The sequence below is a fragment of the Rana temporaria genome, chromosome 9, assembly GCF_905171775.1.
Source record: "Rana temporaria chromosome 9, aRanTem1.1, whole genome shotgun sequence".
Taxonomy (NCBI): domain Eukaryota; kingdom Metazoa; phylum Chordata; class Amphibia; order Anura; family Ranidae; genus Rana; species Rana temporaria.
Window position 1 is genome coordinate 145,056,153 of NC_053497.1, and position 26,805 is coordinate 145,082,957.

A 26,805-nucleotide genomic window follows, 5' to 3' on the forward strand; every position below is an offset into this window, starting at 1 on the left:
CGTAAGTGCTAATTTGCATACCCGAGGCGGCATTTTGACGCAAAATTCCCCCAGCGGCGGATGCGGTACTGCATCCTAAGATCCGGCAGTGTAAGTCCCCTATATCAATATATATAAAATAAAAGTGTACATATATATATATATATATATATATATATATATATATATATATATATATATATATAATATTATGCACATACATACACAAACACACACAAATAATTACAATTCTACCAGCCGGGGTCTGTCTGAATGAAAACAATTGACCCCCTGCAGTCTGTAGTAAAACAAAGAAAAAGGTTTGATGCACAAGTAACCAAAGACCATTTAAAAAGTAGCTATTTTTCTAGAAATAAAAATGAAATGTGAGTTTCCTCGCATGGCTTAAAGGAAGTCATTCAAGGAAATGCACATTTCATTTTTTTTTCTTGCAGGAAATAGGTACTTTTTAAATAAAATAGGAATGGAACTATAGCCATAGAGTGTATTCATGACAGGCACTAGGACCCAGCTGTCATGCAGCCAGGCTGCCAGTGCTTGCATGTAGCAGCTGCAGACTTTTACACTCAGTGCTCTGCAGAGGGGAGAGACCCTTACAGAGAAGGGAGAGACCCTCACATCAAGGCATAGGAGATCAGACACCTAAACACATGAGATCTGCATTGTTAAAGCCTACCGGCAAAGGACAAAGAAAGAGCCGGACCCCTGGAATAGAAGGAGACCACCAATTCTGGATTACACTGGGAGGCCTGTAGAGAAGAGAGGACCCCAAGCTGAACCTTGCAGAAAAGGGGAATTTTTGTTTTGGTTGGGTTTCATAGGCAACGTGACCGTAGATGTACAAAGTGGTAGACGATCCAAATGCACTGGAAGGCATGAGAATCGAGAGACCTTCAAAATAAAAGGGTGGAGGGTCTCCATGGTTGCGAACACATAGATGCCCCCCAGATCTCAGCACGGAGGGTTCCATCTGGGAAAGGACCATCTGAACAGGAGAGCAATACCGTGACAGCAGTCAAGAAAGACAGTTGTGACATCACAGATCAGGCCCGGCGGTGACCCCGATCCATAGGGACCATCAGAGGTGACAGCCTTGATCTGTCTATGGCTCCGGTGAGTGTAGGGGGAGGGTAAGGCAGCAGCTGATGTTATTAATGAGAAATACAGCTTATGTTCATTACAGAAGAGGCAGATGCTCAATTGATTGGTCACCAAAGACTGAACCATTGTCTGCTGGATTTTAATGTTCTTTTTTGGTTTTACCGTAGTATTGGGTTTGTTAGCTTCTGACTATCTGCCAGTTGCAACCGCCTAGGTTATGGTTGAAGGCCCAGCCCGATACCTGCAAGCGGCATATCTAAATCAAGTATTGCTTGTGGTAGGAGTTAACGTCTCATGAGCAATACCAAGCCAGGCGATCGATCAGGGATTGTTCCATTTTCTATAAGGAAAAGGGAACGGCGACTTCATAAGTTCGCTGTTTACCAAGTCTGGTTCTCCATGTTCCGGCAATGCTTGATAAAGATGGGCATGCATGGATCTCAAGCTGTCAATCCTGTCAAGCTATCTGTTCATGTATGGCAGTTTTAGGTTGCGCATGATCAGGCACATCTCACCGCCATGACCTGCCACAACTTTTCAGCACAATTTTCCGATGCCCAGAACAAGTGACTAGGCAGTTAACCCCCTCAATACCCAACTTGCGCAGTCGATACATTACTTGGTATCATCATGGGTATAAATTAGGGCTGTTACTGATCAAAAATTTTCTGTTCGATTAATTGTTTTGTTTTTTAATTGATTAATCTACTAATTTCGATTAATTATAACGCACATACAGATCCAACTACTTTTAGCTGATCTCCTTGCAGGCTGATTCCCAGTGCAGCTACCAACAACTGGAAAAATGGATAGCAGGATACAAAAAACACACAAAGGCAGCACTCGATGGGAATAGCATTAAAACTTTTATAGTCTTCAAGTAGGTAACAAAATAAATATTGCACTGGAGATAAAATCGATGTAGCTACATAAACTGTAAAAATTGTGTAATGGAGTAATACCAAACGGTACCAAAAGCAGTCATAAAAACATGTAGCCAAGTATGATACTGGTATAAAAATGTGTACAATGATACCACTGCTGAATCCAGATGAGGAGAGGTTAACATCAGTCTGTCGGCATGTAGATGTCCGTGAAGGGAATTATCACAACTCCCAGTGGATGGTTGTAGAATCCCAGGTTGATAGAGGGAAGTGTAACAGCCCTTGCGTGTGGCAGATAGTAAGATCCCGCCGGCATGCACATATGAAGGCAGAGCAAAGGAGCCCTTCAGATGGACACGGCAAGCCCCGCCACTGTCCGTGACGTTACCGGATCTCCAACGGAACTCCCTGAAGGCCCAGAAGCCGGCGGAGAGGTGAGTACCAATCAAAAGAATTTTAATCGATCAAAAAAATTAAAGATTAATCGATTAATTAAAAGTTAATTTGCACAGCCCTAGTATAAATTTAGCTGCCATGTATCACCAACCTTTACCGATCAATATGTGTTACGTGAAGTAACGATCAATCAGATATTTGTTCACTGTAGGGAGATCAGTGAAGGATGGATCCTAAATTCTGGTAGCTGTGGGTTATTGCGCAATGATCTTCTATCGTGTCAAAAGAAGCCAAATGACGAGTGACTGTTGTCTATGTTTGCATTTGTCCTCGCTAACTGCTTATAATGGGAGATTTTAAAGGACACTTGTACTAACAAAAATACAGAGGCTGCCATTACGGACCTCATTCTGAAAATGCTAGCTGCTTGGCTTTCTCTGGCTTTGCAATTTTGAGACATTGACTTTTCACAAGCATATAAAACAGTATGAGCGAAATACTCAAACACAAGAAAATCCCAAGGTTTCCACCATTAAAAAAATACATATGATGTAAAGATTTTTATTGAAAGACTATACACGTGGGAGCACAGGTACACAGCAGTGCACATGTATAGAAGACTAAAATCAAATAAATCCATACGAAAAACTTCCAGAAAGTCACTACTGAAAGTTCAAGAGAGTGCCGGCTCCTGGGAATCCGAGAAGTCTGGCATCAGCAGAGGAGCCAACTGCATGCATATTGTGGCCGACCCAGCTTCCAGTTCCTCATGCCACTGCTGACAAAGTGGTGGGTGGCCGTGATACGTATGGCGTTTGCCCTACTCCTCAGTTTCCTGGGGGGCAACCTCCGGTACTTTTCGGTTTATCCAGCCTTTAGGGAGGGGTGGGGTGCTCTTCAGGCTTCTTTACATCTTCTTGCTTTGTACCTTCTCCATCACACTTCATATAGTTTCTAGTTCACCACGGGAGTCGTTTGGTTCTTTTTCATTCATTATACACATACAATCACTTCGCTGTTCTATAGGGGCCAGATATTATCTTAGGCTCATTTCAGAAAGCTTTATACAAGCACAATGGACTCTTTCACCTCTGTGACTGTCATTTTTTTTTCCCCTTTTCCTTTCAATAAGTTTTTATTAATATTTCAGATAGGATTACAGTCATCATATATACTTTTCAAAAATAGATATGGCCCCTAGGAGCAATACATAGCAGAATGCTAACAAATCTTGAAACGGTAAATACCACTAAATAAAATAATTCCTGGGGGAAAAGACAGAGGAAATAGTGATTGCCCGGTAGGCTAAATAAAGTTGTAATAATTGCTACCCTCAGGACCTAAGAAGGTCCTTCCAAGAAAACTGTGGCTCGGAATCGAGGGCAACTCGGAGTCCATACCCTCAGCACCCCATTTGGGAACCTGCTGTGCTAAGGGAAGGGTCCCCGACCCCCGCTCCTCGCCATCCCTCCCCACACCACTCTCACTAATGCGGGCAAGGGGAGTGCAGTGGGATGAGAAGAGCCTACCATATACTTCCCCCCACAAAACATGCCATAAATAAAGGAGTCTAACAAGATATTAAAGTGTCATTACCATCGACCGTAACCCTGTAAAGATCGCTTGGGTAAAAAACCAAGAGGATCCTGTACCAAAGGGATAGCTACATAAAGGTAAGAGGTTAGGAAATAGAGAGAAGAAGAGGGATAGAGGGCAGGGAAGGGTGGGGAGCTAAGATGTCTAACATATATCTAGACGGTAGTCAAGCTTTGACATAAGCTGGTGCCAGAGGAACACCGATATAGTCAGCCCAAGGGCCCCAAGTTTCATGAAACATCTCAGAAGAATCATCCAGTATGCTGGATAATTTTTCTTGGGTCATGACCCATGAAATTTTTTGCCTGGCTACCGAAACTAACGGCTTGGGTTGCTTCCAGGATTTTGCGATGGCAATTTTGGCACCAAGCAGAATAAAGTGCATTAATTTTTGAGTAGGTTTGGCCAGGAGAGGGATATGAACATTCAGGAGAGCTACTTCTGGAGACCTAGGAATCCGGCTCCCTGTTACTTTGAAGATCATGTTGAAGATGATTCGCCAGAAGGAGCGGATCCTAGGACACTCCCACCATATATGAGCCATAGTGCCTCTCAGCTGACAACCCCTGAAACAATTTGGGTCTCCACCAGGGTACATGGCCGCTAATCTGGAGGGTGTGAGATACCATCTAGTAATGACTTTAACACTTGCCTCCATCAAGGACGTTCCCTGGATACCCCGGAATGATCTAAAGAATGCTTTATGCCAAGATTCTTGGCTAATGTTCATTTGAAAGTCAGCCTCCCAGGCTTCCATATAGGATGTTTTGGTTGATGGGTGAGTGAGGGCCGCATAGATTGCTGAAATACCACCTCTCCGCTCCGTCCTTTAGCCCATATTTTTAATAACCCTGATTTCCCTCCCGGATTACGATCTGAGGAGTTTAAATGGTGGATGGATAAGGGGCTGTATCGGATAGGACAGTATTTTACCTCTAGTGGTCCTATTTCCCTATCTTTCTGTATTCACACCCTGAAACTACCTGAGTCGGAGAAGGCCCACTTTCAGCAGATTTCACAATTCCTGCATGCCATCTGGAAATCTAAGCCTTTACCCCCTAACTTTACCTCATATGAGATCTGGTGCGGCCAAGCCGTGACTGTCATTTTTAAATCTCATTGGACTCAATTAAAAAAACAGTCACCTTTCTTGACAAATAAGTCACCGGTGTGTTAGCTTTGTGAATGGAGCCTCTTTTGTGGCTTCATTCACTGACCTAAGTATGTCACTCATGCTTTTCACTATATATACTGGGTACATTAACCCCCCTGGCGGTATTCCCGAGTCTGACACGGGGTGAGATTTTTTGGCTACGATCGGTAACCCCGAGTCAGACTCGGGCTCGCCTCGCAGTGTCCACAGGCTTGGCTTACTTACCTTGTCCCTGGATCCAGCGATGCCTCCCCGCTGTGTGAGCGAGCGGGACCTCTCTCAATTCACACAGTGCCTCTGTGTGCCGCCGATCTCCGTTCCCTGCGATGTTATGACGCACGGGGGCGGAGATCGGCGCCAAATTCAAAAAGGTAAACAAACACAATACATACAGTATACTGTAATCTTATAGATTACAGTACTGTATGTAAAAAAATACACACCCCCCTTGTCCCTAGTGGTCTGCCCAGTGCCCTACATGTACTTTTATATAATAAAAACTGTTCTTTCTGCCTGCAAACTGTAGATTGTCCATAGCAACCAAAAGTGTCCCTTTATGTCAAAAATGGTTTTAGATCAGCTAGAAAACAGCGATAATAAATTATAATCACTTGCAGAATTGTGCGATAGTGATTTGTGTGGAAATTCGTCAAAAAAAAATAAAAGTAATGACAGCGACAATTCTGCAACTGAGCAAATTTCAGTGATTTTGAGTTGATTACATTATTGAATAATTTTTGTTATAATTATATTATTATTTGTTATAATTATTTATTATATTATAATTTATAATTTTGTTTTAAAAAAAAATTCATACCCGGGATGCCTACTAGACTCTTGTTTGGTCAGATTTAAGTGAGTTATTCCTAAGAATTACAGGCCTACAGTATAAAACGCCAAATTTCCTTGCAAATAATGGTACCGCTTTCAGCACCTTTTTTCTGAAATAATCATACCGCTAGGGAGGTTAATATTTAGCGGTTTCAATATTCAGTTTTTTTAACCATTACGTCACTGATTTGATAATATTATTGCATATGATAATATATCCTAATGCCGCGTACACACGATCGGTTTGTCTGATGAAAACGGTCTGATGCACTAGCTTAAAGGAACCTATTTTGAAAATAAAAGACAAACCTTTACAACCCCTTTAAAGAGAGTGAAGACAGAACTTCTATTCTGCATACTTCTTCAAAGTCATTGCTTACGGTGTACTCTGACATGATAAGATTGCTAACACCATTTCCCAAGCAGGATTGCCAATCCCCACCCCCCCCCTCTGGACTGCACTCACATTGTACTCGGCCCAAATACACTTTTGTCATCACCTCTGCCAGCCAGAACACTGTGATCCCTTCCTATGTGCTCCATGTGTGATCTAAGTGTTCTGTGAGTTGGGCACGGTTTGCAATCACACAATCGTGGAATTCCTGTGTCCAAGTGACTGCAACACAGACCACCTCTTTCAAGTGGGCCAGGACATGGTAAGCTTACAGGGGTTGTAAATGATTTTTTTTCCCCCCCTAAATAGCTTCCTTTACCTTAGTGCAGTCCTCCTTCACTTACCTCATGCTTCCATTTTGCTTTTAAATGTCCTTCCTGTTCTTCTGTCTGTAACTTAACACCGTAATGCGAGGCTTTCTCCCTGGTGTGGAGAAAGCCTCTTGAGTGGGAGGGGGCGAGCAGGCAAGTCAGGACACTCTCTACTTTGCAGATAGAGAAAGGAGCTGTGTGTTAGTGGCACTCCTGACACTCCTGCTCGCCCCCTCCCCCCTCAAGAGGCTTTCTCCACACCAGGGAGAAAGCCTTGCATTACGGTGTGTAGTTACGGACAGAAGAACAGGAAGTGAGAATTTCTCAGAAGAAATAAGGACATTTAAAAGCAAAATGGAAGGATGAGGTAAGTGAAAGAGGACTGCACTAAGGTAAAGGAAGCTATTTAGGGGGAAAAAAATCCTTTACAACCCCTTTAACCACTTCCGGACCGCCGCATGTACATTTACGTCGGCAGAATGGCACGGACAGGCACATCAACGTACCTGTACGTGCCTGCCTAGACGGGGGTCCGATCGGGACCCCCCCCGGTACATGCGGCGGTTCCCGTGGCTTCACGAGCGATCCGGGACGAGGGGGCGGCTGTTCGTTTTTGTCCGCCCCCTCCGGATCGCTCACAGCCAATGAGAGCACTCCCCCGTGTAGTCACTTCCTCCTCCTGTGTAAACACAGGAAGGGGGAAGTGATGTATTCTCTCCTCTCGGCGGTATTTTCAACCGCCGCTGAGGACAGAATACATCACACAGTAAGTCGCACCAACACTACACTGACACACACTACACACAGGCACATTACCCCCCCCCCCACCCCCCTGTCACAGTGTCACTGAATGCAGTGATCATATATGTACTGATCACTGCATTTAGTGTTAGTGTGACAGGCAGTTAGTGTTAGGTTCAGGGTAGCCCCCGTACACCCCCCTAATAAAGTTTTAACCCCTTGTTTACCGCCCTAATTAACCCTTTCACTCCTTATTGCCAGTGTCACTAAGCAATCATTTTTCTGATCGCTATATTAGTGTCACTGTTGCCGCTAGGTAGCTAATTGTTTTTTTATTGCGATTTTTTTTTACTAAAGACATGTGGCTGAATAAATTTTGGCCTAAATGTTTGACTAAAATTTAGTTTATTTGATTTTGCTTATAACAAAAAGTAAAAAATATTGATTTTTTTTTTTAAAAATTCGCTCTATTTTTGTATATAGCGCAAAAAATAAAAATCGCAGAGGCGATCAAATACCACCAAAAGAAAGCTCTATTTGTGGGAAGAAAAGTACGCAAATTTTGTTTGGGAGCCAAGTCGCACGACCGCGCAATTGTCTGTTAAAGCGACGCAGTGCCGAATTGTAAAAACCCCTTGGGTCATTTGGCAGCATATTGGTCCGGTCCTTAAGTGGTTAAAGAGAAAATTCAGTTAAAAAAAAAAAAGTCAGCAGTAGGGGTGCAACGGATCAAAAAACTCACGGATCGGATCGATCCTCGGATCAGGAGTCACGGATCGGATCATTTTCGGATCAGCAAAAAAAAAAAAGGGTCAGTTTTTTCATTGGTCCAAAAAAAAAAAAAAGTGTGTATATATATATATATATATATATATATATATATATATATATATATATATATATATATATATATATATATAATAAAATATATTTTTTTTTTTGGACCAATTAAAAAAAGGAACCTTTTTTTTTTTTTTGCTGATCCGAAAAAAGAGCACAATAGCAATTCACAGGGGTGGATTAAAGAGGAAGCAGGTGAGGCTGTTTGGGACTTAAAGTACAATCTTGATGTTTTTACAGCAATATATATATATATATATTTTTTTTTTTTTTGCTGTAAAAACATCAAGATTGTACTTTAAGTCCCAAACAGCCTCACCTGCTTCCTCTTTAATCCACCCCTGTGAATTGCTATTGTGCTCTTTTTTCCCCCTTCCCCCCCCCCCCTCCTCTCACACCAGTGCTTCACTGCTAACTTTCCCATTCAGCTTGCTAGAGCCCAGTGCACAGCGTGACACGCCTCCCCGGGGAGGCGGGGAGGCGTGTCACGCTGGGCTCTGGCAAGCAGACTGGCCGCCGCTCCGGAGCTAGGCCGAAGCCGGGGACTTTCCTAGGCCTAGGCTCCGGAGCGCTCCGCGGATCGCGGGGTGTGCCGATCCGAACGGGGTGGCCCGTTCGGATCACGGATCGGTGACGATCCGTTACACCCCTAGTCAGCAGCAACAAATACTGTAGATGTTGATTTTGATAAAAATAAAAACACTTGTAGTCCAGCGCTGTCTTCAGCCGGGCCAGTTTTTCGAGTCCCTGGAGCCACTAGATTGACAGTGGGAATCCAGCTGTGACTCCAATGTGGCTTAACAGCCAGCTCCCCACCGCACACTCTGTGAATCGTCCTGTGACGTGTCCCAAGAGGTTGCGCTTGGTGGTACTTCTGCTTCAATCGCCTAGGCAGACTGAGTGTAAGTGGAAGTGGTCCCTGTCAAAACTACCTGCCCCTTGATAAAAAAAAAACACGCAAATCTCCAATAGTGGTAGAGGAATGTGGAGGAGATAAAGTGAAACTTCCTTAACCACTTAAGGACCACCTCCTGCACATATACGTCAGCAGAATGGCATGGCTGGGCACATGCTGTGCTATTGTCCAGCCGTGGGTCACGGGCGCGACCCGGTCCGAAGCTCCGGGACCCGCGGACCCGATCGCCGCTGGAGTCCCGCAATCGGTCCCCAGAGCTGAAGAACGGGGACAGCTGTGTGTAAACACAGCTTCCCCGTTCTTCACTGTGGCTCCGTCATCGATCGTGTGATCCCTTTTATAGGGGGATACAATCGATGACGTTACACCTACAGCCACACCCCCCTACAGTTGTAAACACACTTCAGGTCACACATAACCCCTACAGCGCCCCCTGTGGTTAACTCCCAAACTGAAATTGTCATTTTCACAATAAACAATGCATTTTTTGCTGTGAAAATGACAATGGTCCCAAAAATGTGTCAAAATTGTCCGAAGTGTCCGCCATAATGTCGCAGTCACGAAAAAAATTGCTGATCGCCGCCATTAGTAGTAAAAAAAAAAAAATATTAATAAAAATGAAATAAAACTATCCCCTATTTTGTAAACGCTTTAAATTTAGAAGAATAGCCTAGACTGAAGAAAAAAAAAATGTTTTTATATATTTTTGGGGGATATTTATTCTAGCAAAAAGTTAAAAATATTGCATTTTTTTCAAAATTGTCACTATTTTTGTTTATAGCGCAAAAAATAAAAACCGCAGAGGTGATCAAATACCACCAAAAGAAAGCTCTATTTGTGGGAAAAAAAGGACGCCAATTTTGTTTGGGAGCCACGTCGCACGACCGCCCAATTGTCAGTTAAAGCGACGCAGTGCCGAATCGCAAAAAGGGGCAAGGTCCTTTAGCTGTATTTTGGTCCGGGTCTTAAGTGGTTAAGTTAGTGAAGAGCAGCTTTAATGCTAGGTACACATGGGCCGAATGTAGGGAGACATTTGCTGGTTGGCCGGCTTCTGTCGGACGAGCATGCTGGAAAAAAAGGAGCTGATCGACTCCCGACCAGTGCTCTTAGCCAATAGCAGAGAACTCTGATCAAAATGTTCTGGGGGGGGGGGGGCATCCCCCTGTCAGGACACAACAGCTGAGCGGGGAGATCACTGTACTTAGTATGTAAATAGTAAAAAAGGGAGGACAGACCATATTGGCCCCATAAAGAATGAGGAAGGACATCTGGGCCCGGATTCAGAAAGACTTACGACGGGCCGTCGCAACTTTAAACGTATGCTCAAACTGAGATACGCTTAAATGTTGCTAAGATACGACCGGCGTAAGTCTCCTATGCCGTCGTATCTTAACTGCATATTTACGCTGGCCGCTAGGGGCGTGTACGCTGATTTACGCCTAGAATATGTAAATCAGCTAGATACGCCTATTCACAAAGCACGCCCGGCCATCGCAGTACAGATACGCCGTTTGCGTAAGGCTTTTTCTGGCGTAAAGTTACCCCTGCTATATGAGGCGCAGCCAATGTTAAGTATGGACGTCGGGCCAGCGTCAAATTTTTCGTCGATTACGTCGTTTGTGTAAGTCGTTCTCGAATAGGGCTGTGCATAATTTACGTTCACGTGGAAAGCATTGGCTTTTTGCGGGTTAATTTGGAGCATGCGCACTGGGATACTTTCACAGACGGCGCATGCGCCGTTCGGAAAATGCGTCATTTATGTGGGGTCACAATAAATTTACATAAAAGACACCCACACCTTCCACATTTGAATTAGGCGGGCTTACGCCGGCCTATTTACGCTACGCAACTTTGCTTTGTGAATACTGCACTTGCCTGTCAAAGTTGCGGAGGCATAACGTAAATAGGATACGTTACGCCCGCACACAAATGCGCGCTCCCAACCTGAATCTACCCCCTGGTTACTAAGGATGGGGGGACAGCAAAGGTATTGAATTTATTCTTCTCCTCAGTCTTCACGAGGGAATCGGGGGGCTTCAGTAACCAAAACTGCAGTGTCTATCCTCATGACACATTACAGGAAGCACCTCCATGGTTAACAGAGGACAGAATTAAAATTAGACTTGGGAAACTTAAACATTAATAAATCACCAGAACCAGATGGCTTGCATTCAAGGGTACTTAGGGAACTCAGTCAAGTAATTGCCAGACCATTGTTCCTAATTTTTACTGAATGGTACCAGCTGATTGGAGAAAAGCAAATGTAGTACCAATATTTAAAAAGGGCCCTAAATACATCCCTGGGAATTACAGACCAATTAGCCTAACATCAATAGTATGTAAGCTCTTGGAGGGGATGATAAGGGACTATATACAAGATTTTATTAATGAAAACGGTATCAGCATTAATCGGCATGGATTCATGAAGAATCGTTCTTGCCAAACCAATCTATTAACATTCTGTGAGAAGGTGAGTTGCCATCTAGATAAAGGAAGGCCCATAGACGTGGTGTATCTATATTTTACAAAAGAATTTGACACAGTTCCCCATAAACATTTACTGTACAAAATAAGGTCTGTGTCAGGAGAGTTTAGTAGACCAGTACTGTGTGCCTACACAGAGGAGACCAAGACTGTATGCAGTGAATTAAAGGTGTTTATTTACAAATAAGTGAACAAAACATGTGGGACAACCAGTGCACAATAAACAGCAAGCCGTATATACAAACAAAGGGAGATACCGTATCCATAAACAAAGCCAGGCCGAGGTCATACACGTGGGGTGTCAGCAGATGGGTGAGGATGGGGACAGAACAGAGCAGGGAGCGGACAGATGGACGGGCTGCGAGGTAGGAAATCCAAGGGAAGCAGGAATCAGGAAACAGGGAGGAAAGTCCAGGCAGGGATCGGGATCAAGGATCAGAATCAGGGTCCAAAAATCAGGGTCAGGATACAGGCTCATGATCAAGGTAAATAGACAGATACCAGGGCGAGGACTGATTGCACACGCCGGGTATATATATGCTTGCTAATTACGTTCAGGTTACACCTGAACGCAGGAAGGGCTGTATGCTCCATACTGCCAAGAATCCCCCGCTGGTGGACGCCAGTACTGCAGCCCAAGGATAACATAGCACCACCAGGGAAGAACTCCCCCGACAGTCCAAGACTGTCGGGAGACACCTGGTGGTGGGCCACAGTACTGCACGCCAAATACCATGCAGTAACACCAGCGGGGGGAACCTTCCCTGACAGTCTGTTGGCATGGACCATAGGGTGAGTACATGGATTGAAAACTGGCTAAAGGGGCGAATTCAGAGGGTGGTGATAAATGGGCAGTACTTTGAATGGTCAGGGGTGGGTAGTGGGATCCCCAGGGTTCTGTGCTGGGAACAATCCTGTTTAATTTGTTCATAAACGACCTGGAGGAAGGGGTAAACAGTGCAATCTCTGTATTTTTGGACGGTACTAAGCTAAGCAGGGCAATAACTTCTCTGCATAATGTAATTATTGGGGTGGGCAACTACATGGCAAATGAGGTTCAATATAGAAAAAAGGTAAAATAATGCATTTGGGTGGGTAAAATAATAATGCAATCTGTACACTGGGGGGAGAACCTATGGTGGAATCTAGGTTGGAAAGGGACCTGGGGGTCCTAGTAGATGACAGGCTCAGCAATGGCATGCAATGCCAAGCTGCTGCTAACAAAGCAAACATAATATTGGCATGCATTGAAAAGGGGACTCCAGAGATAAAACGACAATTCTCCCACTCTACAAGACTCTGGTCCGGCCACACAAAGAGTATGCTCAACCCGCTGGGTTGAACGAAAAAATAACTATAGTGTGTACCAGGCTTAACCATGTCAGAGCATGGTACAGACCAATCTTCCTCTGTTGGATCAATTGTGGGTATAGGGTTCTGTATATGGATTTTTTTCTTATTAATTTTTGTCTATAGTTGAATTAGATGGACTTTTTAAACCTGACTATGTAACTCCCAAAATATATCAGAAGATTTTATTGCCTGCCTGCCAAATAAAATCAGTTTTTGGCACTGCCAAGTGGATTGGCACTTTCATCATTTACCCCTTTCACATAGACTATATTACCAAAAGTATTGGGACGCCTGCCTTTACACGCACATGAGCTTTAGTGGCATCCCAGTCTTCGTCCATAGCGTTCAATATTGAGTTGGCTCACCCTTTGCAGCTATAACAGCTTAAACTCTTCTGGGCAGGCCATCCACAAGGTTTAGGAGTGTGTCTATGGGAATGTTTGACCATTCTTCCAGAAGTGCAATTGTGAGGTCAGGTGCTGATGTTGGACGAGAAGGTCTGGTTTTCAGTCTCTGCTCTAATTCATCCCAAAGGTGTTCTATCGGGTTGAGGCCAGTCAAGTTTCTCCACCCCAAACTTGCTCATCCACGTCTTTATGGACCTTGCTTTGTGCTCTGGTACACAGTGATGTTGGAACAGGAGGGGGCCATTCCAAACTTTTGGTGCATGAAATTGTCTTGGTATGCTGACGCCTTAAAGCGGAGTTCCACCCTATTTTAAAACATATGCTTAATCACATTGCAGCAATGTCTTCAATTATAAATGGCATTTTTACCCCCAAGTGTACCTGACTTTTCCTGATGTTCTTCTCGGTTTCCTGTGTTTTACCACTGCGGATATGGGCGGGTATAATGTAATTTCCTTTCTGCCGCACTACCTCCTGTTCCCAGGAGTCATTACGGTGGCCTCCCGCGAGTTATCGCGGTATTAAGAAAGCGGAAGTGACCCAATTAAGACAGTCACGCTTTCTCTGCCTTAGTTGTGTACATTTGTTTTAAACATCACAAGGGGGCGGTAACTTCCTGCAACGCCGCCCATTGTGATGGCTGTGCAGTGTACGGCGCTCCGCGTAGTTACTAGTGAGCATGCGCGGGAACGAACAAGGGATGCTGGTAGATCAGCAATCCCTGGAATCAGGAAGTAAATGCTTGTGGACTTCAAATGTCCACAAGCAAAATCAGAACGGCCGTCCAGATTTGATATAAATTCATCTTTTCAATTAAAACGGACATCGGGCAATCGAATTATCCTAAACAGTGGGTTTGAAATTGTCAATGTATGATTGTTTTACTGTTCGCTGTTTGCCAAGCCCAACCCCTGAAAAACAACCCCACACCATAATCCCCCCTCCACCAAATGATTTGGACCAGTGCACAAAGCCAAGTCCATAAAGACATGAATGAGTGAGTTTGGGGTGGAGGAACTTGGCTGTCCTGACCTCAACCCAATAGAACACATTTGGGATGAATTAGAGCGGAGACTGTAAGCCAGGCCTTCTAATCCAACATCAGTGCCTGACCTCACAAATGCACTTCTGGAAGAATGGTCAAACCTTCCCATAGACACACTCCTAAACCTTGTGGACAGCCTTCCCAGAAGAGTTGAAGCGGTTATAGCTGCAAAGGGTGAGCCAACTCAATATTGCACCCTACGGACTAAGACTGCAATGCCATTAAAGTTCATGTGCGTGTAAAGACAGGTGTCCCAATACTTTTGGTAATAGAGTGTATTTGTAAATGAACCCCTTCAGAAGCCCCTGTATGGCCAGAGAGCTCCCAGTAAACCCATACCTACATTTGGGATACATCCAAATAGAACAATTAGTTTACCCACACGTCTATTGTTCCGCCTCCATATCACAATACAAGCAATAAAAAACTGACTGAGATTCTAACCTCTCCCTAATCTACCCCCCCAAAAAAATAAAACATTTAGGCCCAGATCCACAAAGAACTTACGCCGGCGTATATCTATTGATACGCCGCGTAAGTTCTACGATGCCCCGTCGTATCTTTGTTTTGTATCCACAAAACAAGATACGACTGAATGTGGGCTTGATCCGACTGAGGTACGTCTAAGTACTGCGTCGGGTCTTAGGTGCATATTTACACTGGCCGCTAGGTGGCGCTTACGTTGATTTCCGCGTAGAGTATGCAAATTAGCTAGATACGCCGATCCTCAAACGTACGTCCGCCCGGCGCATTTTTTTACGTCGTTTGCGTAAGGCTTTTTTCGGCGTAACGTTACCTCTGGGTCTATGAGGCGTACGCAATGTTAAGTATGGACGTCGGGACAGCGTCTAATTTTCTGTCGTTTACGTCATTTGCGTAAAACGTTCGCGAATAGGGCTTTGCGTAAATTACGTTCACGTCGAAAGCATTGACTATTTGCGACGGGATTTCGAGCATGCGCACTGGGATACCCCCACGGGCGGCGTTAAAAAAAAACGTAATTTACGTGGGGTCAAGTTGAATTAACATAAAACACGCCCACATGTTAGTCATTTGAATTGCGCGCCATTACGCCGACACATTTACACTACGCCGCTACGTAACTTACGGCGCAAATTCTTTCTGGATACGGAAAGTACGCTGTAAGTTACGGCGGCGTAGTGTATCTGAGATACGCTACGCCTGCCTAAAGATAGGCAGATCTTTGTGGATCTGGGCCTTAGCATAGGTTATTCTTTAATTATAGCTTGGATCAGAGACTAGGTTGCAATCTAAAACGCATTATCCTAATGATTTTGTGTGCTGAGGACATGACGTGATGCTGCTCCATACATTGTGCAGATGAGATCTTGAGTAACTCGAAATGTTTATTCATGGAACGGTTCTGGTCTGTCGGAGTATTTGTTTTCAATGTTATATAAGCATGCAGGTCAGGGACTTAAGCTGTGGAACTGATTAAAGCTTTGCTGTGGTCATATGGCCTAGAGGTCTGGGATAACGTTTTTCCATGAGATGCTGAGCTGTCTATTGATTTACAGGCCTAGGGAGAAGATTTGTTATTTACCACTGTTTGCATGCAACAAAGAAAAAAAAAAAAGTACCCGCACCACCAATACATTCATTTATACCTTTATATACCACCTCTATTAGTATTAAAATAGACAGCAACCTAACCCATAAAATCAGTTAAAACCACACATACAAAAAAACAAATCCTCTCCAATATGGTAAAGATGGTCGCATCTACCATTACTGTATATCTTGTACAAGCTACAGAAATTCCTAAGGGGATAACATGCATTTGAAGGTCCACATCTGAATAAATAGCAACGGCTGCAGTTTACAATTTTCAATGAAGGATGCCAAAAATAATAAATAAACAGTAAAAGCATCTTCCTAATAAAACAGTAAAAGCATCTATTGATCCTTCCATTCAATAAACAGGGAAAGCACCTTCACTGGTTACTGAATAGATCAATAAACACTTAGCTAGATTCACGTAGGGTTACGCCGGCATATCAGTCGTAACTCTCAATCTACACCGTTGTAAATTTAAGCGTATTCTGGAAACCAGATACGCTTAAATTAGGCTAAGATACGAGCGGCGTAAGTCTCCTACGCCGTCGTATCTTAGGGTGAATATTTACGCTGGCCGCTAGGTGGCGCTTCCGTTGAGTTTAGCGTAGAATATGCAAATGACTAGATACGCCGATTCACGAACGTACGTGCGCTTATCGCAGTAACGATATGCCGTTTACGTAAGGAGATTCCCGTCGTAAAGTTAGTCGAACAAATAGCTGGACTAGTCTATGTTAAGTATGGCCGTCGTTCCCGCGTCGAAACTTGAAAAATTTACGCCATTTGCGTAAGTCGTCCGTGAATGGGGCTGGACGTCTTAGGCCTCATACACAGGACGGGACATGTCTGATGAAAACGGTCCGTGGACCGTTTTCATCGGACATGTCCGCTGGCGGATTTTGGTCTGATGGCTGTACACACCATCAGACCAAATTTCCCGTGGACATTGAAAGCGGTGACGTGGCCGCATCGTCGCGGCGACGTGCGCGACCCTGGAAGGTCAATGCTTCCACGCATGCGTCGAATCACTTTGACGCATGCGAGGGCTTTCGGCCGAGCGGACATGTCCGGTGAGTTGTACAGACGACCAAACATGTCCGACGGACAGGCTTCCAGCGGACATGTTTCATAGCATGCTAAGAAACATTTGTCCGCTGGAAACCTGTCCGATCCGCCGGAAAATTGTCCGGTCGGCCGTACAGACCACCGAACATGTCCGCGGAAACTGGTCCGCGGACCAGTTTCAGCAGACATGTTCAGTCGTGTGTACGAGGCCTCATACGTTCACGTCGAAACCAATACGTCCTTGCGGCGTACTTTGAAGCAATGCACACTGGGATATGTCCACGGACGGCACATGCGTCGTTCGTAAAAAACATCAATCACGTCGGATCACGAGTAATTTACATAAAACACGCCCCCCTCATCCTCATTTTAATTAGGCGCGCTTACGCAGGCCCATTCACGCTACGCCGCTGTAACTTAGGAGGCAAGTGCTTTGTGAATACAGCACTTGCCTCTCTGACTTACAGCGGCGTAGCGTAAATACGATACGCTACACCGCCTCAAAGATGCGCCCGGCTACTTGAATCTAGCTAACTTTCACCGTTTACTGAGGATGCAATGCATGGCAACACACTTTATGTGTAGTGCATTGCACTTATTTATTGTGAATGGCACCCCAACACAGCGCACAACAGCTACATTTCCGAAATGGGTTTTATGCAATTCATGACTTGTTGTGGTGCGTTAGCAACCTAATTATAATGAATGGGCTGCCTTCACCCAATGCACATTAACGTATTCTAGAGCTGCACGATTAATCGTCAAGAATCGTTATCGCAATCTTTTTCCCGTTGCGATTCTTGACACAGGGTTTCACGATCTTGGACATGAAAATAATTTTCTCTCTGCACTTTGGTATGCAAAGAATTTCCTGTCTGCTCTCAGCCAAAAGTCAAAGTCTGGGCAATCTACCAAGTCTGGGCAGCCTGCCAAGTTTTGAAAACATTCTTTATCAGTGGAAAGTTAAGTCTAAACATTGTATCACATCAAAGGAATAAACTTCTGTACAGGCATACCCCGCTTTAAGTACACTCACTTTACATACACTCGCGAGTAAGGACATACCTGCGAGTGTATGTAAAGTGCCTTACAAGTACTGTAAGGCACTGTAAGTACTGTAAGTACTTATGCTCTGAAGCTCAGAGCATAGCCCGCCCTGTTCCAGTGTGCCCCTAACACCCCCAATACAGCCCCTGAGACCTCAACTACAGCTCTTGACACCCTAGAAGTGAAAAAGGGTATTGTTTCACTTTAAGTACATTTTCGTTTTACATACATGCTCTGGTCCCGTTGTGTACTTAAATGTGGGGTATGCCTGTATGTAAATTAGGGAACGTTTAACCACTTAAACACCAATGGCTGGATTCAGGTATCCGTGCTTAACGTTAGGCAGGCGTAGCGTATCTCATATACGCTACGCCGCCGTAAGTTAGAGAGGCAAGTGCTGTATTCACAAAGCACTTGCGTCCTAAGTTACGGCGGCGTAGCGTAAATGTGCCGGCCCAAGCGCGCCTAATTCAAATTGTGAAGAGGTGGGCGTGTTTTATGCTAATGAATCGTGACCCGACGTGATCGACATTTTTAACGAACGGCGCATGCGCCGTCCGTGGACATATCCCAGTGCGCATGCTCCAAATTACGCCGCAAAGACTTATTGGTTGCAACGTGAACGTAAATTACGCCCAGCCCCATTCACAGACGACTTACGCAAACGACGTAAAAATTTAAAAATTCGACGCGGTTCCGACGTCCATACTTAAGCCTGAAAACGCCTTACATAAACGGCGTATCTTTACTGCGACGGGCAAGCGTACGTTGGTGAATAGGCGTATCTCGCTGATTTACGCATTCTAGGCGTAAATTAGCGTACACACCCCTAGCGGCCGGCCTAAATAGACAGCCAAGATACGACGGCACCGGCGGTCGTATCTTAGCTAGATTTAAGTGTATCTCAATTTGAGAATACACTTAAATATAAGACGGCGCAGATTCAGAGTTACAACGGCGTATCTACTGATACGCCGTGGTAACTCTACCTGAATCTGGCTACAAACCTTTTTCTGACAGGTCTTTTCAAGTTAAAATCATTTTTATTTTGCTAGAAAATTACTTAGAACCCCCAAACATTATATATTTTTTTAGTAGAGACCCTAGAGAATAAAATAGCGGTTGTTGCAATATTTTATGTTACACTGTATTTGCGCAGCAGTCTTTTTAAATGCAATTTTTTTGGAAAAAATTACTTTAATGAATTAAAAAAAAAACACTAGCCAGTAAAGTTAGCCCATTTTTTTTTTATAAATGTAAAAGATTTTAAGCTGTGAGAATCGTAAGAGAATCGTGATCTTCATTCTAAGCAAAAAAATCGTGATTCTCATTTTGGCCAGAATCGTGCAGTTCTAACGTATTCTATTGTGTAGTTATGCACAGCTAGGGTACGACTCACCCCTAATACAGTGCCTTGAAAAAGTATTCATACCCATACCTCCCAATATTTTGAGATGGAAATGAGGGACACCTATCAGCAAATGTATGCAGGCATAGGACAAACCCCCATGCCACGCCCCCTTAAAGGAGAATTGTACAAAAAAAACAAGATTGGGTAAACCCACAAGTGCTTTTTTTAACCATTAGTATTCCTATATATTGGCTTTTGGAATTTACAAATGCAGCAATTCAGAAAACAAATGAAAGGTTTAGCACTGGAAAACACTTTTGGAAAGATAAAAAGTGCATTTTTTATACAAATATATAGATCAGGCCAAAATGAGGGACACATAATGAGGGACAGAGGGACATTGTTCCAAATGAGGAACAGTCCCTCGAAATCAGGGACAGTTGGGAGGTATGTTCATACCCCTTGTAATTTTCCACATTTTGTACAGCCAAAAACGTAAATGTATTTTATTGTTTTTTTTTAGTCCGTTTATGAAGCAGTGAACAGCAGTGATCCCAAGGATCACCACTGATCACAGCCCATAAACAGTTTATGAAACAGAGATAATCGGGGGGAGAAGTGTTTGAATTTGTTCTCCCGCCGATTATCTCCACACACAGAAGTCTCATAGACTGACACAGTAACGGCCAGTTTATGAAGCTGCGATCTGAGCGCTTCACTGGCGATCCGAGTCAGAATTCACACTCCCCGATTCACCATCTTAGAGGTGGTGAAGCGGGAAGTGAAGAGGGAATCCCGGGGGATCTGAGGAGGAAGGAGGAAGATTTTTAACTTCCTTCTACCTCGTTCAGACCCCCCAACACTGTAACCATGTCCCCCTGTAATATTTATGTGTATGCATATATATACATTTATATATATACACACAACAGGGGTCGACAATATCCGGGCGCCAGGTCGCAATTGCGACAAGAAATTGTGACCTGGCGCCCGCCCCCGCCGGTAATTGAGGCCGTGGCTTAGCAGCCTACAAGGCCGCGAAGCCGCGGCCTCAAAAACCGCCCGCCGCGATTGGGAGGTGGGGGCACACGGAGGCACAGGATCCTGTGTCTCCGTGCGCCCCCGCCGCGCGATCACGGCGGGCCCGTGACGGCCAGTAATTGAGGCCGCGGCTTTGTGGCCTTGTGAAGTCCCAAGCTCTTCCTTCTGTCAGCTGGCGCCATCTGGTGGTGGCCGTTGGCATTACAAGTTAAACAGCAATTCTAAAATGTAATTTTTCACTATTTTCCCTGCCATCTCCTTTCCTCTAATTAGAACCCCCAAACATTATATATATTTTGTATTCTAACACCCTAGAGAATAAAATGGCGATCGTAGCAATACTTTCTGTCACGTCGTATTTGGGCAGCGGTCTTACAAGCGCACTTTTTGGGGGAAAAAATTATACTTTTTTTAATTAAAAAATAAGACAACAGGAAAGCTATCCCAATTTTTTTTAATATTGTGAAAGATAATGTTACGTCGAGTAAATTGATACCCAACATGTCACGCTTCAAAATTGCGTCCGCTCGTGGAATGCCAACAAACTTTTACCCTTTAAAATCTTCATAGGCGACGTTTAAAAAATTTTACAGGTTGCATGATTTGAGTTACAGAGTAGGTCTAGGGCTAGAATTGTTGCTCTCACTTTAACGATCGTGGCGATACCTCACATGTGTGGTTTGAATACCGTTTACATATGCGGGCGCTACTCACGTATGTGTTTCGCTTCTGCGCGCAAGCTCGTCGGGACGGGGCGAGTTTAGCTGGCTCCTGGATTCCAAGCAAATTTGTCAAACCCTGATATACAATGTATATGTGTGTATACATATATATATATTATGCAGGGGGACTCGTTATTTTAATAACATTAACCACCCGTCTGTCAGTGTAATGAGCGGTGTTTATTTATCACTGCTTAACAAACTGACATTTCCTGTTTCTGTGAATTTCTTGTACTGTAATCTCATAAACTCTCACGAGATTCCAGTATCAGGGGCCGTTCTCCAGTGTTCGAAGCGTTGGTAGATCACTTCACTCCTCCAAGGGTTAAGCGATCTACTCCGCTTCATAAACTGGCACACAGAGGAGAAAAATCTCCTCCGTGAATGCCGGAGAACGAAGCAGTGAATAGATTTCACTGCTTCATAAAAGGACACCTTTATGTGATAGACCAACACAAAGTGGCACATAATTGTGAAGTGGAAGGAAAATGATAAATGGTTTTCAACATTGTTCACAAATGAATTTTTGAAAATTGTGGAGTACATTTGTATTCAGTCCCCCTGAGTCAATACTTTGTAGAACCTCCTTTTACTGCGATTACAGCTGCAAGTCTTTTTGGAGATGTCTCTACCAGCTTTGCACATCTAGAGAAGGACATTTTTGCCCATTCTTCTTCGCCAAATAGCTCTGAGAGTGTCTGTGAAACAGCAATTTTAAAGTCTTGCCACAGATTCTCAATTGGATTTAGGTCTGGACTGTGACTGGGCCATTCCAACACACGAATATGCTTTGATCTAAACCATTCTATTGTAGCTCTGGCTGTATGTTTAGGGTCGTTGTCCTGCTGGATGGTGAACCTCCGCTCCAGTCTCAAGTCTTTTGCAGTTGCTAACAACTGCTGAAGAAAAGCATCCCCACAACATGATGCTGCCACCACCATGTTTCACGGTGGGGATGATGTGTTCAGGGTGATGTACAGTGTTAGTTTTCCGCCACATATAGGGCCAGATTCACAGAAGAAATACACCGGAGTATCTACTGATACTCCGGCGTATTTTCAAATTTGCCGCGTCGTATCTTAGATTCACAAACAAGATACGACGGCATTCGGCTAAGATCCGACAGGCTTACGGCTTCGTACGCCTTCGGATCTTAGGCTGCAATACTTCGGCCGCTGCTGGGTGGAGTTTGCGTCGTTTTGCAGCGTCGGGTATGCAAATGAGCTTTTATGGCGATCCACGAAGGTACTCGCGTGCGTTACGTCGTCGCAAGTCGTTTTTTCCCGTCGCAAAGTTAAGCCTGCTTTTTCATGGCTTAATTTTAGACCAGCCATGTTAAAGTATGGCGTCGAATTTCAATTTTTTTTTTCCTATGACGTCTGGGAATACGTTACGTACGTCACCGTTCAAAAAACACGTCGGGGCGCCGTAATTTCGCGCAAAGCACGGCGGGAAATTTCCAAACGGAGCATGCGCAGAACGTTCGGCACGGGAGCGCGCCTAATTTAAATGGTCCCCGCCCCATTTGAATTAGGCGGGCTTGCGCCGGACGTCTTTACGTTACTCCGCCGCAAGTTTACACTCAAGTGCTTTGTGAATCAAGCACTTACGAGGAAAACTTGCGGCGGTGTAATGTAACGACGATACGTTACGCCGCCGCGGATGTACATGAATCTGGCCCATAGTGTTTTGTTGTTAGGCCAAAAAGTTCGATTTTGGTCTCATCTGACCAGAGCACCTTCTTCTACTTGTTTGCTGTGTGCCTCACACGGCTTCTCACAAACTGCAAAAGGGACTTCTTATGGTTTTCTTTCAACAATGGCTTTCTTCTTGCCGCTCTTCCATAAAGGCCAGATTTGTGGAGAGCACGACTAATACAGTAGTTGTCTTGTGGACAGATTCTCCCACCTGAGCTGTGGATCTCTGCAGCTCCTCCAGAGTTACCATGGGCCTATTGGCTGCTTCTCTGATTAATGCTCCTTGGCCTTCATGATGCTGTTTGATCACACAGAATAGCTGTATTTATACTGAGATTAAAATTACACAGAGGTGGACTCTATTTACTAATTAGGTGACTTCTGAAGGCAATTGGTTTCACTAGATTTTAGTTAGGGCGTATCAGAGTAAAGGGGGCTGAATACAAATGCACGCCACACTTTCCACATATTAGTAACAATTTGGAAACCCGTTTATCATTTTCCTCCCACTTTGTGTTGATCTATCACATACAATCCCTATAAAAGACATTTACGTTTTTGGTTGTAACATGACAAAATGTTTGAATACTTTTTCAGAGCATTGTACATAACTTAAAATATATTTTTTTAGGGTTGAAAATATTTTTTGCCCAATGGCTATCGCCCATAGCATGACTTTTACATATAAACAATACAGTATAAAACATGCAAAGAGTGTCATTATAAAACATCAGAACAATTTGAACATATTTTTTTAATGCAAGCAGTATATAAAATATATATATAAATCTTCTCTGATAAAGGGGAACCGCTGTATGGAAGAGAGATCAGTGACAAAAATGGGTTTTATACAACTGATTTTTATTTGTTATGAGATTTAATGGTGCCAATCATAATGGTAAGGAAAATGGACTTCGATAAAGTTTGATATAGGTTCAGTGAAGGTAATAGTTTAGTCCTTGGGAGAAGAGACAGTGATGGGAAAGTGTGTAATCAACATTACTGTTATAATTGATTTGATGCGGAAAATTATCCTAAGAATTGAAACAGAGGTTTGATGTCGATGAAAGATATAATGCAGGTTGACCAACAGCATACAGTATCTCACAAAAGTGAGTACACCCCTCAGTCACATTTTTGTAAATATTTTATTCTATCTTTTCATGTGACAACACTGAAGAAATTACACTTTGCTACAATGTTGTGTAGTGAGTGTACAGCTTGTATAACTGTGTAAATTTACTGTGCCCCTCAAAATAACTCAACACACAGCCATTCATGTCTAAACCGCTGGCAACAAAAGTGAGTACATCTCTAAGGGAAAATGTCTAAATTGGGCCGAAAGTGTCAATATTTTGTGTGGCCACCAATATTTTCCAGCACTGCCTTAAACCTCTTGGGCATGGAATTCACCAGAGCTTCACAGGTTGCCACTGGGGTCCTCTTCCACTCCTCCATGATGACATCACAGAGCTGGTGGATGTTAGAGACCCTGCGCTTCTCCACCTTCCGTTTGAGGATGTCCCACAGATGCTCAATAGGGTTTAGGTCTGGAGACATGCTTGGCCAGTCCATTACCCTCAGCTTCTTTAGCAAGGCAGTGGTCATCTTGGAGGTGTGTTTGGGGTCGTTATCATGTTGGAATACTGCCCTGCGGCCCAGTCCCCGAAGGGAGGGGATCAGGGATCAAGTCCTGGGGAAAAAAGTGTGGGAACTCCCACCCAAGATCCACTCCCCCACCAAAATAAATAAATTATACGCTCATATGCATAATTACTAAACCGCATGTTTTTTTTTTTTAGATCCTTTATGTTACTGGCCGCTTCCTGTATATGGATTCATCGGGTAGTCTGTCACTTCCTCGATGCCACAAAGTCTCCTGGGAACTTTTGTCATTGTTCACAGGAGACATTGCGGAGGTCTGCCGCGAGTTATGGCGGGATTTAGAAAGAAGCAAGTTCTTTTTAAATCCCGCGATAACTCGCGGCAGACCTCGAGCTGGGCATCGCCGCTTAGTGAAGGATTGCCTCGGGCAGCTCGGCTGCTCTAGTCCTGCAAAGGGAACTGAGTTCCTGCTGTGAAAAAAGTGCAGGAACTCCGTTCCCATGCGTTCCCGCAGGACTTGAGCCCTGGAGGGGATCATGCTCTGCATCAGTATGTCACAGTACATGTTGGCATTCATGGTTCCCTCAATGAACTGTAGCTCCGCAGTGCCGGCATTACTCATGCAGCCCCAGACCATGAGACTCCCACCATCATGCCTGACTGTAAGCAAGACACACTTGTCTTTGTACTCCTCACCTGGTTGCCGCCACACAAGCTTGACACCATCTGAACCAAATAAGTTTATCTTGGTCTCATCAGACCACAGGACATGGTTCCAGTTATCCATGTCCTTAGTCTGCTTGTCTGCGGTTTAGACATTAATGGCTGTGTGTTGAGTTATTTTGAGGGGACAGCAAATTTACACTGTTATACAAGCTGTACACTCACTACACAACATTGTAGCAAAGTGTCATTTCTTCAGTGTTGTCACATGAAACGATATAATAAAATATTTACAAAAATGTGAGGGGGTGTACTCACTTTTGTAAGATACTGTATTTAAACCCAATTATAAAATCTCCTATAAGCTTTACTATCTTAATGTCCTTTCAAAGTCATTTGTCGATCATTTTAAATACATGGCGATCCTGCTGGTCCTTGTTTAGGAAATTCCTGTTTTTGGGTGACACTCTGAAACATTTTGTTTTAAAAAAAATAGAAACTGCTTATGATGCACAGTGCTTTTACAAACTAGGATTTAAATTTTACTTTTACTTTTAAAGTGGTTGTTAAGCCACTCTAACCTGTATACACTACCAGCACTGCCTCCTATTTTAGTATCCCCCTCTGTGTGTGATTTCTAAAAATAAATGCTGCAAATACCTCATTTCACTGCAGAGATTGCGATCACATGACCAGCCAGCTTTCTCCTACTACGGTATTTATTTTAATTGTTTTTAAATGTTATGGCAATTATGTGCGTTGTGCAAGGATTGTTTTAAAAGAATGTTGTTAGTTTGGGTGAACCTCCGCTTTTATATGCTTGTGACAAAATACACAATCTCATTCAAAACACTGTACAAAACAATAAAAGCTTTCCAGCTAATTAAATATTTTAAATACAATATACGCCTATGTTTGCTTTAAATACAATACTCCAAAGCTCTTTTAATTAGCTATGAAAAGCACTAAACAAGATCATGTGATAATACAGGATAAAAGCTAAAAACAATAGAATAGAGAAAAAACAAGAATAATGCATTATCTAGATTTTAATTTAAGGTTGGGGAATGGAGCACATTGTCACAAACATTGAGGGAACAAAGAGGGTCCTTGGTGGAAAATTAACATCATTGCAAAGCAAACCATCTGGCTGCCCTGCCACCTCTGCCAGTTTTTGCAAGCTATCTTGGCTATATCCACTGAAGCCTCGTACACACGACCGAGGAACTCGACGGGCGAAACACATCGTTTTCCTCGTCGAGTTCCTTGTTAGGCTGTCGAGGAACTCGACAAGGCAAGTTTCTCCATTCCCGTCGAGGAAATAGAGAACTCGCTCTCTTTTTGGCTTGTCGAGTCTCTCGACAGTTTCCTCGACGAAAATGTACACACGACCGGTTTCCTCGGCAAAAAAATATCTCCCAGCAAGTTTCTTGCTGGTTTTTGCAGAGAAACTTTGTCGTGTGTACGAGGCCTGACACATTGTAGAAATCTGCAACATTTTCTTTTTAGAGTTGTGGCCCATTCTGAAGGTACACAATACGATCCACACGGGTGGTACACAAAACAGCATCACCATAACTGGAG

The 26,805-nt window shown here is 43.8% G+C and overlaps 1 protein-coding gene across 2 annotated transcripts in view; it reads left to right on the forward strand.

The window, feature by feature from the left end:
- The first annotated feature begins 521 nt into the window (after window positions 1-521).
- The window catches only part of ST6GALNAC6 (ST6 N-acetylgalactosaminide alpha-2,6-sialyltransferase 6), a 79,416-nt gene continuing 53,132 nt past the window's right edge, over window positions 522-26,805 (forward strand). Inside the window, exon 1 of one of the 2 annotated variants that reach the window (XM_040324749.1) lies at window positions 522-1,113. In XM_040324749.1, coding sequence (XP_040180683.1) covers window positions 1,105-1,113 — 9 coding nt within the window. In that variant the 5' untranslated portion in view covers window positions 522-1,104. The remainder of the gene's footprint in view (window positions 1,114-26,805) is intronic. The other variant, XM_040324748.1, reaches the window with a different exon arrangement.